Here is a 16,709-nt window from a genome sequence, read left to right as displayed (position 1 = left end):
GAAGTCTCAAAATGCATAAAATGATTCATACTGGAGAGAAACCATTCGAATGTCATGAATGTGGGAAAACTTTCAGAAATGGGGGTCACCTGAGTGTACATAAAAGAATTCATACTGGAGAGAAACCATTTGTATGTAATGAATGTGGAAAAGCCTTCAGAGATAGTGGAGGTCTTAGTGCTCATCAGGAAAAACATGGAGAGAAACGGTATACATGCACTGACTGTGGCAAAACCTTCAGAAATAAGGGATATTTTCGTGTACATCAGAAAACTCATACACAGGAGAGACACTATAATTGTAATGAATGTGGAAAACACTTCAATCTAAGGGGATCCTTTATCATTCATCAGAGAGTCCACACTGGAGAGAAGCCCTATAAATGTAACATATGTGGGAAAGCATTCAGTTACAATACATCCTACAGTAAACATCTGAGAACTCATACAGGAGAGAAGCCCTATAAATGTAATGAATGTGGAAAAGCTTTTACTCAGAGGGACTACCTCATTGAACACGAGAGAATTCATACTGGAGAGAAACCCTTCAAATGTAATGAATGTGGAAGGGCTTTCAGGCAGAAGCAAACTTACAATGCACATAAGAAAATTCATACTAGAGAAAAACCCTTTAAATATAATTAATGTGGGAAAGCTTTCAACTAGAGGGAACATGGTATAGAAATTCAGTGATTTTTATACCAGTGAGAATCCCCATAAATATAATAAATTTAAGAAAGTAACCATCCTAAAACCGTAGGGAAAGCTAATAATTCAGGAAGTGCACACTTCAGAAAAGCCCTATGAACATAATGAACATGGGCCAAATTTTAGGTGTGTGTTTCATTTGTCAGATAATTCATGCAGGTTAACTGTGGCTTTAATAACATGGGGAATACTTCATATATATAGTCTTGTCACCTCAAGAATCAAAATGTTTTGTCCCAATGTACAATATTTGGGCATTACAATCATTTGAATGACTATAATAAAAAATAAAACTTGCATGTCCCTTTCTGCTAGAATGCACATTTTTAACTGGTGTTACCTAGCAGTTAAATTACATAAGAGCAGGTTTTGAAAAAAAAACATACCACAAGAGTTCCAGACCAGAATTTTAGAGAATCCACCAAAACATTAGCAAAAAGGAGAAACTTTGGTAGTTTAGAGCAAAGAAATAAAACATGACAGATAAATGACGTAAGATGACTTTTCTGCCCATAGCAGGAGAATACATAATGATGAGAGTACCTGTCTTCCTGTTTGTCTTATGTATAAATTGATCAGTCTCAGGCTCAAATGGGTCCACTTTTCGTGTGCTTTGTTGCTCTGGCCAGTAGCCTGAAAAGAGTCCTTGAATGTTAAAACTGGAAAATAACTTGAAGATCTCCTGGTTTAACTACCTCTGTGCTTAAAGATGGGACATGGAGAATAAGAAGAGGTATTTTGATTCTTCCTCCTGCTGCAAGGGAGAGTGAAATTTCCAGCAAATGCAAGTGAGACTTACTGGTGGTGAGTGGCTGGCTGTCAGTATTTGACTCCAGCAACCCCCACTTCTTTCCCTGCATGTGCACATGTCAGCCTCACTTTTGATATGTTTGGAACAATGTACAAATTTCTGGGAAAGGTGAGATTTGACAGAAGAAAATTTAGGTACAATTTCTTTGTGTATTTGTGTAATTTGTTTTTGTGTTTTGTGCCATATTCTCTTGATACTAGCAAGGGATCAGAAGACACCTAGATGAGATGAGATGATGAGAACCAAATGAGCCAAAGTGTCACATTCCCAGGGTAAACCTTGAGGTGAGACATTACACAAACATTCCTTATTTCGGGCATGACTTCTAATCAGGGTCTTGGGTCAGAACTTTGACCTGCTAGATGATTTCACAATTCAAATAAAAGCATCCCATTAACTTGATCAGGGTAAAGATTCTGTGGGTTTGCCATTGCTTTGTTCAGTTAATTTAGATCCTTTCAGAAAATCCCACGTGGGAACCCTCACCAAATATGTCATTAAATAACCTTTCAAGATCACAGTCCATAGAAGACAGTGAAGCCATGTGTTCCATCATAAATATATACCACTGTATGCTCTGGGATATCCTGAGCTGAAGTAGAAAGCTCCACTTTAGATTAAATACCAAAATGATGTGAATATCACTGGGTTAGCTCACTTGTCAGAGGAAAGGAGCCCTGGGTCATTTACTCTGCCCTTTTACACAGTAGGTAGCAGCCTGTACTCATTGTCAATGTGTATCCATTCACATTCACTAAAGACTATTCACTAAATATTACTGAACAATACCTGGCTATCTCCCAGGCAGCCCATCAGGGTCATCAAAGTGGGAGAAGAGGTTAAGGCTCAGTACCCTAGCCAATCTATGTAATCTAGCTAATTCTCCCTTTCAGTCTAGCCAGTTAAGACTCTTCATCTCCAGCCCCTTCCTCCATTCCAAATCACATTTGTTAACCAGACAATTTGGGGGGGATGTAAAAAGTGAAGAGCTGTCTCCACGCAGTACTAGTAGCATCAGTCTATTTGATGGACTAGGAAACCAAAGAGTATGCTTTCAGGTGTTTGGGTGATGGTCTGTGGGATACTGAGGTTGACTAAAAGTTTCAGTCGATTAGTTGTAGGGCTTTGCCATTTCCACAATGAGTTGAATTTGGGCCTACTGCTACGAATCATTGGCATCATGCCTTCTCTCACAGCTATGACTAATTTAGTTCAAGCTCATGTCACCTCTTATCTAGATTATTACAGTAACATCCTAATCAGTCTTGCTACCTGAAGGCTGTCTACATTCTATTCTGGCCTCCACACAGTTACCAAAATTATTTTCCTTAAACACCAATCTGTTACTCTTCTCAAATTCCACTGACTGCCAGTTGCCTTGGATAAAATAAACTCTAGCTTTAAAAACTTTTTACAACCTGTCTTTCTAGCCTTGCTCTCCCATTATCTGCAATCCAGGCAGATTGGCCTTTCTGTTCTTGTGACATAATACTCCATCTTGTATTTATTTATTTATAGGTATTCTCTTTATATTTGTTCTGTATATATTTATATATGTACTTGTCTTATTAGAATATGACCTCTTTAAGAGTGGACATTGCTTCATGATTTTGTATTTCTTTGTATTCCTGCCTAAAACAGTGCCTGGCATGTGGTAGATGTGTAAATGTTTATTGATTGATGGGTCTCCCATTCTCTTCCAGGTCCTAGTCCAGAAATATGGTATGGATCATTAGGCCAGTCTGATCAGTTGGGCTGGGCTGAAGGACCAGGTCCTTATTCTCTGTGGGTATAACATTTCTCCTCTCTTGTAGTTTGGGAGTATCAAGACATAGTGGTTGAGTGATTCTTCCCCCACCCCCTCCCCCAGCAACTCAAGTGTTCCATATTTCTAAGTCTGACATGATCATAATCTTGATAGCAAAGCAGTGTGTTATCATTGAGTAGGCTATGGGTAAAGAGGGAGAAAAGACCTGAGCTTGAATTACATGGTCCATCACTGACTAGGTTTGTGATCTTAAAAAATACACTTAATCTTTCCTATGTTTATTAGTTTGTGTTTCCTTCATTTATTCTCTTTAGTTTACTCCTAGAGTTTGTGGTAGACTAGAGGAAATCGTGGCTTAGTCTAGTCTGATATGTACCCTAGATTTTGATTGGAAATTGGAAAAAACAGATTAGAAATCTGGATCCTAAAGGATGGGAGATGTTCAAGAATGAAATTCTGAAGACACAAAGGAAAACCATTCCAGTGAGGAGAAAAAATGAGAGACTGAAGTGGATACATAGGGTCTTTACCAATTAATTTAATTTTTTAAAAAGACAAATGTAGAGAAGATTGTAACATAGGTATTAGGATTAACAAAAACCTGGATCTATTAAAAATATATTTGCAGGAATGCTAAAAACTCTGAATGAGCTGTGGGTGATAAAGGAAGCCACAGACAACCAAAAATGGTTCTTTTAGTTATATTAGGTGTGAAAGGAGGATAAAAACATGGACATATTTGCTTGCAATATGACGACGGACAACGAAGCATGGCTGAACTTTGCAGCGAACGTGACAGAAATGACTATTTGATTGACACTTGGGCTCAGTTAGAAGATACAGTAATTTAGCGCCTGATTGCCCTTGATGAATTCGTTGCTTCTGGCCCGGATAACCTACATTCTTATTCTTAGGCCCAGAGAGAATTGGTGGAAGAGATTGCCGAGTTACTAATAACGACCGTGGAAAATGGAAGCGGTAGCACAAGATTAGGGAAGGGCAAATGTCCTGATTCTCAAAAAAGGGAAGAGAACAGTCTGCAAACGTAGGCCAGTGAGCTTGACGGTGATTCCTGGGAAGATCGTAGGAAGATCATTAGTGAGAGACTGTTGGGATCCAAGAAGAGAAGCCATGACTACAAAGAGCTAGCGACAGGACAGGACGGGCTAATCTCATTTCCCGTTTTTGACAGGATTGTTAAGCTAGTAGATGAAGGTAATGCTGAGGATATAATTTACCCAGGGTTTTAGCAAAACATCTGATAAAAGTATCTTGTACTGTTCTCAGGAAGAAGCTGGAGCAGTGGATTAGGTGACCTTACCATTATCAAAGAATGTCATTATCAGTAACTTTGTAGAGAGGGAGAAGAAAGCCAGGGATGCAGGAATCCCAAGCCAAAGTTTCCAGAGTGAGGCCGCCTGGAATGAATTCATGGACGCAAGCATTCTTTTAAATCAAGGAGGCAAAGATTTATTACGCTTTTCAGCGGGCAAGAGTTCTTAGGGAACCTGCAACCATAGAGGGGTGCAGGGGAAGTTAACATAACAGTTTGGTGTTTGGGGGTGGGATTAGGGAGTGGTTCTCAAAGGAACATGCACATTTAGTATGTACTGCGCAGGTGTATTACCCAGAGTTCTCTAGGAAATAGCCCACAAGAGGGTTACAAGGGGTGTGATCTTTACTGTGAAACATCACTAAATTCACTGTCGGTCGGGGCTAAAGGGGAATAGTTTCTCATCTAGTGTTTTGTTAGGCAAAATACTATGGGATACATGTTAGAAAGGTCAGTGAATAGTAAATGTGGTTATGACTCAGTGTACAGTCAATTATCAGCATCTGGAAATCAGTCTATAATTGGGCATAGCTGCTTACTGAGGAAGAAGCAGAGATAAGTTGGGTCATGCTGCCCTTTAGCTGGAGAGAGGTAGCCTGGGACAGAATATGTTTTGAGAACTAGATGTGTTTTGGAATTGGGGTTCAGGCACAGGCACCGAAGCAGAGGCAGTTATAATTTAGGGTCCAAGCACAAGTACCTCCTCAGCTTGCATAGTGGTCTGCTCACCAGAGGGTGCAGAGCTGGGGAGTACGGCAAGCAGTGGGTGACAGGACGTAAAAGGATTTTGATGGATTAGAGAATTGGGATGGATTTAACAAGTTGAATTTCCGTAGGGATAAATGTAAAGTCATTTATATATTTATAGTGGCCTGTGAGCTTAGTGGGAGTCAGCAGTGTGGTATGGTAGTCAAGAAACCAAATGTGTCCTTGGCTATATTGAGAGGCTTCCTCCCAGGAATAAGGAAGTTTTAGTACTTTTGTGCTTTGCTTTCGTCAGACTTCATCTGGGGCAATGTGTCCAGTTCTGGTTGATACTATATAAACAAAGTTATTGATAAGCCTGGAGAGTATCCAGAAGAGGGCAACGAGGATGGTAAAGGGCCCTCGAGTCTGTGTCATGTGGGGTTCTGTGGAAGGAATGAGGCATGTGAGCCTAGAGAAGTCTCAAAAGGGAAAGATTAAAACTAGTCACTGTTTCACCGCATCTTTATGCTAGTTGCTTACATTATGTTTTTTTTCAATTCATTAAGATTGTTCAGTAACATTTTTTGGCCAGCATTATTTATCTAGGTTCAAAATCAAGCCAGCCTTTGCCTTAAAGAATTAGATACCCCCACCATCTCTTCTCTATAGTTAACAGATCTTATCTATTATCATTGAAGATCATGTAAAAACCTACTTAACCTTGCTTTTATTTATTTATTTATTTGTTTGTTTGGATAATTGGTTCATTGACTCGTCTGCCTTATTTCTTCCCTTGAAATGGGTTTGATCAATTTGGCAGCTTCTTGGGAAATCCTTCATTTAACTCTTTCCTAGGTCGAGAGCAGACAACCATACTAGTTGTTGATTGAACCTTCTCTTATCTTTGTTGTGTCTCCCCTTTCTCAGCCTGAGTTTGGCTACTCTGTGATTTGTCTTTGTTAAAATTAAAATGAAAAATAAAGTTGTTACTCTGGTTGCAAATTTGTTTTCTATTTTGTCTTTTGATTTATTGTTTTGTTCCTTACATGAGGCCTTCAGATACAGATTTAACTAGAGACGATAATGCAATGAATTAATATGAGGATTTCCTTTTATAAACTTGGTCACACTACCAAGGTTAGCTTTACCCTGGAGGTTTTCATAGGATCAAAGTTCGAGTACTTCAGAAGCTCCATTTTAAGGAGTTTCCAGACCAGCTAGCCATAGTCATATTTGTTCACCAGCCTCCGCTCCTGGTTCTTTGTATTTTCTCCACCATGTAATGCCTTCTCACCCTGGAAGTGCCCTTGCCCCTTATGCCCCCTCTTCTGACTTTGGTTCCTCTCAGAAACTCCATTTTAAGGAAAGTGCCTACACCAACCATGTCTTCAATCCCTAGTAAGTTATTAACAGCCGTTTGCTGGTCTTTACCTCAACTGTTTGCTTTTTAGGCTTCTCTCCATGTGGGCTATCTAAAAAATGGTTTTCTAGGGGCTTGTTTCTATTTTGTTACCTCATTGTTTGGGAAGATGTAGCAAGCGTATAGTATTTCCACACTTTTCTGTTGACTAAAAGCTTTGTGTCAAAGGATATGACTTCAGGACTTCCAGTGAAGATAGCTGCCTGAAGGGAAATCACATTTCCCAGATTCCCACACACCTAATCCAGCGAAAAAGCTGAAATTTGAATCATAGTGAATATTGATCAATAGAATAAGAAACAACAGTGGCTTCTTAACCACAGAACTGCACAGAAGGTCATCCAGAAGCCCATGAGCAACAGAAAAAAGAGCCACCAGCAAAGCCAGCGTGGGCTCAGGGAAATAAGTCCATCGTGGCCACTGCAACCAGCTGCCCCGAGGCTCTTCTTGCCTTCAAGGTTTTGTGTCTGGAAGCAGCAAGAACGAGGTCAGTCAGTGAGTCAAGTGTTTACCAAGTCCTTCCTACGTACCACTCACTTTGGTAAGCTCAGAATGTAAACAAAGGCAAAAACAGCTGCTTCTAAGGTGGAGGAAGCATGCAAAAGAAATTATGAATACAAGATAAATATGCACCTTTAGCATCTTAAATATATATTTATTCCATCTTTCCAGAATGGGGTCCATCTCACTCTTGATGCCATGGTCCTTTTCCCCAGTTGTGGTTCACGCTAGGGGTCACCAAAATATATTCCTTGATAATAATGAAAGCCCTTTTCCAACTTGTTTAGTCATTTCAGTTGTGTCCAATTCTACATCATCCCATTTGGAGTTTTTTTGGCAAAGATATTGGAGTGGTTTGCCATTTCCTTCTCCAGCTCATTTTACTGAGGAAACTGAGGTAAACAGGCTTAAATGACTTGCCCAGGGTCACAGCTAGTAAGTGTCTGGGGCTAGATTTAAACTCAGGAAGATGAATCATCCTAACTCCAGGCCTGGCATTATCCACTGTGCCACCTAGCTGCCCCTTTTCCAACTACTGGCTTGTTAATAGTTCATGCCCCTTGTATCCCCAGTGGCCTTAGCAACTGGGTTAAAGAGTTTCCTCATATTAGAGGGAAATCTTCAGAAACTTAGCAAAGAATTGACTGAGAATCATCATTTTCATAATCCTACTTAGAAAGATAGGAACTAGTTTCTGCAAACTCATTGCCCACAGACCTGGCAATGACTTAGAGATGAAGTGCAAGGTCCTGTTTCCAACCCAGGGAAAAGTCAGAACCTTATTCAATTGTGGCAGTAATTAGTCACTGCTATTTCTATTATCTGTCCTAGAAACACAGGTGGGAGGGGGGAGGATTAATAATTGTATGCAAGATAAAGACAAGCACCCTAGGAATAGTTGGGACCACATGAGAGAATTTTTGAAAAACACTTGGGTAATAAGTGACCCAGTTAACAGTACTAGAAATCCTCTTGCCATATAACCTGAAGATAGCTTTCTGCTTTTGTATGAGCAGTGGACCCCCTGCTGGAATGGAATCAACACCAAGTGCTTTATCACAGGAGAAGAGCTTAATGGCATTCAAAACCTCTCCAGCTGGAAGTTGAGCTAGAAGGATTGACTTCAACCTTAGGTAAATGATCAATGGCTTCAGCATTGATTGCTTGTCTGTTGAGAACACTACTGAAATGTTCAGCCCACCTCTCCAGGATCATGTTCTTATCAGTGATCAACGTGGCTCAGTCAGCACTGAGTAGTTGAGATTCATCATAGGTCTTTGGCCCGTAAATAGCCTTCAGGGCATTATAAAAACTCTTTGGATTGTTACTATCAGCATAAAACTGAATTTCATCTGCCTGCTTTCTGAGCCAAGAATCCTGCATCTCTCTAAGCTTTACTTGTACTTTACTTGATGAGCTATCCTGCTGGCAGACCACGTAGAGTTCTTGCCTTTCACTTGGTAGCTCTGAATTTCCTCATCATTTTCATCAAACCAGTCTTAATATTTGTGACTGTTCTGGCCTGGATGAGTAAATGCGGTGCTGTACACCAAGTCTGTGAAAGCTGCCCACTCCTTTTCTGCTCCGTTGTTGCTAACCGTGTACTGGCTCAACTTTCCCTCCAAGTTAGCAACAAACTGTTCTTGTTCAGCGAAGCACCGTAAGTTTTCTTGTTTTCATTTTGCCTTGGGGCCCACTGCATTTTTTGAATGTGAATGTTTACCTTGGAGAGGATAAGTCTGAGATTGGTCCAGCACTTTGTTCCACACATCACCTTTGTTACTCTCACAACCTGTCTGTCTCTTCTCCTTATAATGACATAATCTGTTAAATGCTAATGTTCATTTATCTTGGGAGTACACTTTCCAGGTAAGTACACTAGATGAGTTGAGGCATGCATTGCCAGAACTAGCTCAGTGTTTGGGAGACTCCAAAATAATGTATGGGAGAAAAAAAAGGTATTAGGCTGCTGTAACAATGTTACTTGAGGTGTGAGTGTTCCAGTGAGCACTACACCTGCTCTTTCGAGGAGCGTAATAAAATGCCTTCCTCTGCCCACTCTGGTCTTGAGTTCTTTAGGTGAGAATGGGCAAATCACATGGATCTTCCTAAGGTCAAGTGAAGGGAAGCAACAGGCAGCGGAAGCTCGTCCTGGGCTTACTCCTGGATCTTGCCTTGGGGTGTCCTGTGATCCCCACTGCGGTGTTAAGAGGGCTACCACTCCTGATTCCCTTGGGGAACCCTGTGGTCTGCATAGCCTTCTTAAGGAGACATCACTTGGGACTTCCAGCCCTGTCTTGGGAGCCTTGTGATCTTACCGTTGTTCTAAAGGGGCCATCACTTGGGTCCTCCTTAGGGTCTGACCCCTAGGAGGCCCTGTGATCCCCACAGATTAAGGGGGGGCTACCACTTGGTCTTCCTCTGGGAGTCCTGTGGTCTGTACAGCCTTCCCTAGGGATTATCACAGGGTTCTTCCTCAGGATTTTGGCCCTGCCTAGGAAGTCCAGTGATCCCCAAAGCCATGTTTTCTCACAATTTGGGGAAGTCCAGTGATCCCCAAAACCACATTTCTCACACTATGTGTGATGTTGGGCAAGTCACTTAACCTTAATTGCTTCCCCTCCCCCCCCAAAATACTGTGAGATTAGATTTAAATTTGGCCTTGAATGATGGTTCTGATGGCAGTAAACAGATGGTATGAGTTCAACCCAGGCCTGAGGAACAGTGGGATGGGAGGGAGGGAGGCCCAGATGGGGAAAAAATGTTTAGGAGATACTTAGTAAATCTACTTTGGCCAAGCAGAGTGTAGAGTACAAGAAGGATGCTGTAAGATAAGCCTGGAAACACTGGAGTTTGGCCTTACTCATTAAACAGTGGGGAACCATGGAAGGTTTAGATGTAAGGTGTTTGGAGGGATGCATTTTTATGAGGATTAAATTGGCAGTACTGTATAGGATGGATTAGAGACATATCTGTGCTAGAACCATCAAGAGAACTCTGAATTGGGGGGGAGCAGTAGGGATACATGACAGGCATGTTGTGAAGTTAGGATTGGCAATACTTGAAGACCAATAAATGAGATGGAGGCAAGTTATGAGTCAGAGGTGATGCTTAGGTTTCTGTTTCAGTCTTGGAAGGACAGGAACAGAGTTTGGGGGGAAAGATGTTGAATTGAAGGCACTAATTAGAGAACAGGTATTTACTAAAAGTCTGTTCAATGCCAGGACTGGATTAAGTAAACACAGTTGTGGATACAGAGAAATATAAGAGGAGGTTCTATCTTCAAGGCATTTATAAGCTTATAATCTAGTTGCAGAAACTAGACAGTTGTGAAGCCCTTAGACTGCATTAATGTACACACCAGATAATCAAGTGCTAATTTGAGTGTCACAGAACAGGTGTGTTTCTGGCCAAGAGGAGGCCAAGGTCTGTTTTGAAAAATTGTCCCATGCTTAGCCCTACAGGGCAGGACCAGAGATAATTGGTGGAAGTTGTTGAGTCATTTTTTCCATTCATGTTCTATTTTTTGTGGCCTCATTGGGGGTTTTCTTGGCAGAGATACTGGAGTGATTTGCTGTTTCCTTCTCCAGCTCATTTTACAGATGAGGAAACTAAGGTAAACAGGGTTAGTGACTTGCCCTGGGTCACTCATCTAGTAAGCGTCTGAGGCTGGATTTGAATTCAGGTCTTTCAGACTCTGGACCTGGCACTCTATCCACTCTGCCACCTAGCTGCCCTTAGACCTATTCAAAAGTGGAATGGGATACCTCAGGAGGTGGGTTTCTTATCATTGGAAATCTTCAAGAAAAAGCTGAATGTTTGACCTCTTGTCAGTTCACAACAGAGACCTGTAATGAAGCTACAGTGTATAGCTACAAGCTGTGTGGCAAAGGCTTCTGTCTCCAGCGGATGCTCAACAGGCATCTCAAATGCCACAACCAGGTGAAAAGGCACCTGTGCACCTTCTGTGGCAAAGGCTTCAATGATACTTTCGACCTGAAAAGGCATGTCCGGACTCACACAGGTATTCGTCCCTACAAGTGTGAGATCTGCAACAAAGCCTTCACCCAGCGCTGCTCTTTGGAATCTCATCTGAAGAAGATCCATGGGGTCCAGCAGCAGTATGCCTACAAACAACGTCGGGACAAGCTGTACGTCTGTGAGGACTGTGGCTACACAGGTCCTACACAAGAGGACTTGTACCTGCATGTAAACAATGCCCACCCAGGAAGTGCTTTCCTCAAAAAGACGTCAAAAAAACTGGCCGCCATTTTACAGACGAAGCTAACTTCTGTTCTCCAGAGGAATGCTAAACTAAATGAGGAGGACAAATGAGGAGAAAGAAGGAGAAAAAGAGAGGGACTGATGTTATGAAGTTTACATGTTTGATAAGTTCCTATGCTGGTTTTGTTCCCCTCTCTTCCTAGACTTTTTTAAATTAAGAAAAGTTCAGAGATCTCTCTGTCCTTTCTGGTTCCTCAAGATAGTGGCCTCATTCACCTTTGATCCTTTATGATACTACCACTTGTAACGTTGGTGTCTAGTCTTGAAACTGAGAGAAATTGAAGCAAGACTTGGTTTTTTTTTTAAACAGGGGCCACTGTTGTGTTTTGTACAATCATTGTTAGGGCTCCATAAAAAAGGATAAAGGTCTTCTTGAAGACATTACTGTTTTTGTTCTACGAGATCCTGGGTTGTTGGTACCTTGAAGGAAAGTATCCTCACTCAAATGTTGTTAAGATGAGAATGGGATTCTTTCCTTTCTAACCAAGTTTACAGAAATTATTTTAATAAATGAAATGGCCCTATGAACCTTTTTTTCTAAGAAGAGAGCAACTATATTTTCAATAGAGGCTTTATGGCGTGAACTTTGACTTCAGATTATGTTTTTGATTGTTTTTGTGATTGGTTGGGAAGAGAGTTCTGTTTGTTTGCTTTTTTAAATTGAGGCAGTTAAAAGCTGGAGCTAAAAAATCAGAGCTAAATGTGCAGCATCCAAAATGCAGATCTTCAAGATCCCCCACCTTCCCTTGGCAATCGTGTGGGTTCCTTGTTGGCACACTGTCAAGGTGCTGCTGCAAGTGTAAAAAAATAAAATAAAATAAAGGAAGGTAAATTAAAAAAAAAACAATGTTACTTGAAGCTGCTGTGGGGGTTTAAGACCAATAACACCAGCACATAGGGCTGCCAGCACAGGTTTTTTGATCTGCTTTTCTAAAGGAAAGCAACTTTAAAGGTGTCAACAATCTTACTTTAATCAAACATATATACCATTCACTTAGGGGAAAAGTCAACACCCTGAACTTCAAAGAAAATACAAACAGAAATTACAAGCAGAAATTATATAAATAGAGCAAATAACACAAATCAGCAGACAGGGCTTCTGTCTGTCCATAGCAATACATATGTAGTTACCAGAGAGAGATGCACCAACATCTGGGTTTTCAAAGCCAGATGGCTCCTTAATGGCTACCCAGAGTCTCATCTGGCCAAATCACATGAACACTCTTCCAATGAATGAGCACCAAAACAAAATGTTGACTTCAGAATATATATGTGTGTATATATATATATACTTCTTCAGGGTCAGCCCACAGAGGATGTCACAACCATGTGACTTTTGTAGTCTTCATGACCCACACACACTCATCACAAAAATGTGACTGTTCAGTATGACAGTGCTGAAGACAACAGTTCCCTCACTACTCCTCTGTTGTTAAGCCCTTACGAGATCACTAGGCTCTCCATTGCAGGTTTCCTCCTGTGGCCACCAGGGTGAGAAAACACCCTTTATCCAACTTGAAAATGCTCTCTCTCCAGCCCTTGCCGTGGGACTCCCAAATTACTCTAAACACTTTGTTTTATTCTGTAATGGAAAGGATTGATCAGCTCAGGAAAACTTTGTTCAAACAAGCGGAGAAGAGTTCACATTAGTAAATATTCAACAGCTGAGTCTCTGGAAGACAATGAATGCACAATACAGTTTTAAATTTAATCTGCATTATTAACATTTAGTCTATCATTTTCTTAAGTTTAGACAGCCAACAAAACAATAGTGCAAGCTTTAGTTGGTGGTACTTACTTCTGAGGTTTAAATGCTCACACTGAAAATTTAACCGCTCTTGAGAGCCATTACGAGCTGGCTCCAGCATACCACTGGATGAGTTTCTCACACTGGATTACTGTAGCTCTTCATTGGACTCAGGTGGAGTTGCTTTGCCTCCTTACTTGCACAGAGAGGCAGCTGCTGCCCTCTAAGTGCAATCTGAAAATCTGGCTCCGGGACACCCAATAACCCCTTTTGTTCCTCATTCAGTTACGGCGTGTCTCTTTAAATCCAAAAACCAGCCTTGCTCATTTCTAGGCTCACTCCTAGTGTAACTGTAGTTTCTAGTCTGCACTATTTTGCATGAGATTAATTAGTGGAGAAAATGATGGCATGACCCAGTGTGGGAGAGAGCTTTGGAAACTAGAGATATGCTTCATTCCTGCTTCAAGAGAGAGACCCACTTAGGATTCCAGATTCTCTTTAGGTTGACCCACGGATAGAGACATAGACAAACAGGCTTTGGAAAGCAGACATACAAATGAAGCTAGAGCTTCAATGTGCTTGATTTCCAGCTTCATTCTCTAGAGACTTTGGGTGAGATTGTGCCCTCTTTTGGTTGAGTAAGATCATACAATCTTGTATATTTTGTGGTACATTCTAATCTGTATAATTTCTCTGATTTTTGTTTAGTATATGCTTGGATAAATAAGCTTACTAGCTATTCACTATTTGTGATGGTCTTTTGTATACATAGTAGGAGTCATGTCTTTCCAAATAAGCTGGTATTGCTCACCCCCTTCAAGCAACTAAGGAAATAGTGGCTTTGCTGCTTCAGCTAAGGTTCCACCTTCTGCAAGAGGCCTTTCCTGGTCCCCCTAAATGCAAGTGCCGCTCTGTAACTACCTCCAATTTACCCTGTACATGCTTTTGCATATTGTCTGCCTCATAGAATTTAAGCACCTTAAGAGCAGAAAGTCTGTTTGTCTACTTTTTCTTGGTCTTCTTTAAGTAATACTCCCCTTCACATGGTCTCCAAATCATCATAGCTATGTAGATACAGAAGACAACACCAACAATGCTGGAGATGAGACAACATTCTCCTGAGCTTAAGGGGTCAGTCACTACCAAGGGCTCACTTACAAGATCCTACTTCTTTGATAAGATCACATTAGCAACAAGATGCCAGACTAAACATGTTCTCTGATCCCCATAACCTCTCAAACTTCTTCAAAACAAAAATTATGTACCAAAGACAATGTGACTTTAGCTATTGCCATGGTCTAGGACATCCAGAATATAAAAGGTTTTAAAAACCCCAGGAACTGATGCTTACTGACCCTGAGCTCACTCAGTGCTTCTCCCTCACCTCCCATGCAATTGGCAGCAAGGCTGTACTAGCAGACCCAAGGACAGGACATAGGCTTACATCCAAACTCATTCCCTCACCCCAATCCCTAGTCCCTCTTTCCCCATCCCTTCTGATTGTGGTTTCTTTGGGGACATATAAGCATCTCAGCCTCCTCCCACACTAGACAATTCACAGTTCACTAGCCTAGATCTCTGCCCCAACTGACTTTTGGGTGGTCAGAACAGATCCAGCTAGGTGCTGTGCTCTTTCCTTCAGGTCTGGTGGAGTGCTCCACAGCCCCCCCCCTCCACATGCACCATGGTCTGTCTTGGTGACCTGTCCCACTGCCCTTCTTCCTCAGTTCTCTTTCCAGAATGGTTGGACCAGTTCGCTCTATAAATAGTGCATTAGTGTCCTTATCCTCCCATATGCCTAACCATTGCCATTTTCTATTTTTAAGCTTAAAATTGCACTAAGACTCTTTGGATACCCTGTATACAGTTTTATGCATTTTTAAAAAATCAATGTAGTGATGCCAACATTGTCCTAGTTGTCTGCATCCCCTTCAAAATTCATTGGGCTTTTCAGTATATTTTTTTAAAAATTCCTTAACAATCTAATCTTTTCTCTACTCAGTGCTGATGGAGCCACATTGATTAGTGATAAGGATATGATCCTAGAGAGATGGGCTGAACACTTCCATAGTGTTCTCAACAAACCATCATCAATCAATGCTGAGGCCATTGATAGTTTGCCTCAGCTCGAAGTCAATCCCCCTCTAGCAGAAGTTCCAACTGAAGAAGGGGTTTTGAATGCCATTAGGCTCCTTTCATGTGGCAAAGCACCTGGTGCTGATTCTATTCCAGCTGAGATTTACAAGGAAGGGGGTCCATTGATCATACAAAAGCTGACTGAACTTTCCAGGTTATAAGGCAAGAGGAGGTTATCTCCCAGGAGTTCAAGGATGCCTCCATTGTCCATCTCTCTAAAGGTAAAGGAACTACATTGTCCTATGATAATCACAGAAGGGATTTTCCTTTAGTCATTGCTGACAAGATTCTTGCCAGAGCCCTCCTTCAGAGACTGATCCTTCACCCGGAAGATGGTCATCTATGTCAGAGCCAGTGTGGCTTCAGAAAGGGCCAAGGAATGGTCAATATGGTGTTTGCTGCATGACAACTCCAGGAGAAATGCCAGGAGCAGAACAGAGGTCTGTACACAATGTTCCTCAATCTGATTTTGATACTATCAGTCATAAGGGCTTGTGGAAAATTATGTCAAAATTTGGTTGCCTAGAGTTCATCAGCATTATACATCACTTTCATGATGGCATACTTGTAATACCAGTAGTAATGATGATGGACAGCCATGCTTCATAGCATCCCTTGGGAGTAACTAGGAACTTCAGGAGAGCACTGAGTCCTGTCATCTTTTTTAAAAAATAATTTATTTTTAGTTTTCAACATTCACTTCCATAAGTTTTAAATTTTCTCTCCCTCCCTCCCCTTCCCCTCCCCAAAATGGCATACAATCCAATATAGGCTCTACATAGCCTGTCATCTTCTAAGAGCAACAAGGGAACCCAGAAGGAGAAGATCCTGCTTATTCAAGGTTGTGACATGAAATTTACATAAACCTTTAAGGGATGGTTTTCCAATCATTCTTGTTTTCCTCTTCCTCTCAATAAAACTTTCCTTCTCTAATTCTCCAAACTACAGCTTTGCAATGGAAGTTTGTGCCAGAATACAGAGTGGTATCATGAAGTGGTTCCCCACTCCTCCAGGTTTGGAGTCTGTCAGCTGGAGAAATGAGAGATATCATAAAGTGAATCTGGGTTCCCTGAGAGCCTCAGTCACAATTGCTTGTGGAAAACCACAAATCAAGAAAAATCAAAATATTAAGTAATCCAAAAGGAACTTAAGAGACATATGATGGGTTTAATAGGCTTCAGCCAATATTGCATTGGAGAGGTGGCATAAAACACCTCATCCAGGAGAAGTACGAATGGAAAAGAAAGTGATGCAGTCATGTAACAAGAATGAGAGACAATAGAGTGACAGCTCCTGTGCTATATTAGTGCCCTTG

The 16,709-nt window shown here is 41.2% G+C and overlaps 2 protein-coding genes across 2 annotated transcripts; both read left to right on the top strand.

The window, feature by feature from the left end:
• Positions 1-3,172, top strand: LOC118839578 (zinc finger protein 391-like; the record flags this gene model as incomplete). The annotated part of the gene is given in 1 exon segment (XM_036747062.1): positions 1-3,172. A coding segment is annotated over 1 exon segment (633 nt). The 3' UTR covers positions 645-3,172.
• A 7,949-nt stretch (positions 3,173-11,121) lies between these two features.
• LOC118839580 (transcription factor Ovo-like 2) lies at positions 11,122-11,562 on the top strand. The gene has a single exon (XM_036747063.1). The coding sequence runs from the start codon at positions 11,137-11,139 to the stop codon at positions 11,560-11,562; it is 426 nt and encodes a 141-aa protein (XP_036602958.1). The 5' UTR covers positions 11,122-11,136.
• Positions 11,563-16,709: the final 5,147 nt, after the last annotated feature.

Source organism: Trichosurus vulpecula, chromosome 2 (genome assembly GCF_011100635.1).
Source record: "Trichosurus vulpecula isolate mTriVul1 chromosome 2, mTriVul1.pri, whole genome shotgun sequence".
Taxonomy (NCBI): Eukaryota; Metazoa; Chordata; class Mammalia; order Diprotodontia; family Phalangeridae; genus Trichosurus; species Trichosurus vulpecula.
This window is presented reverse-complemented; position numbering and strand designations above follow the sequence as displayed.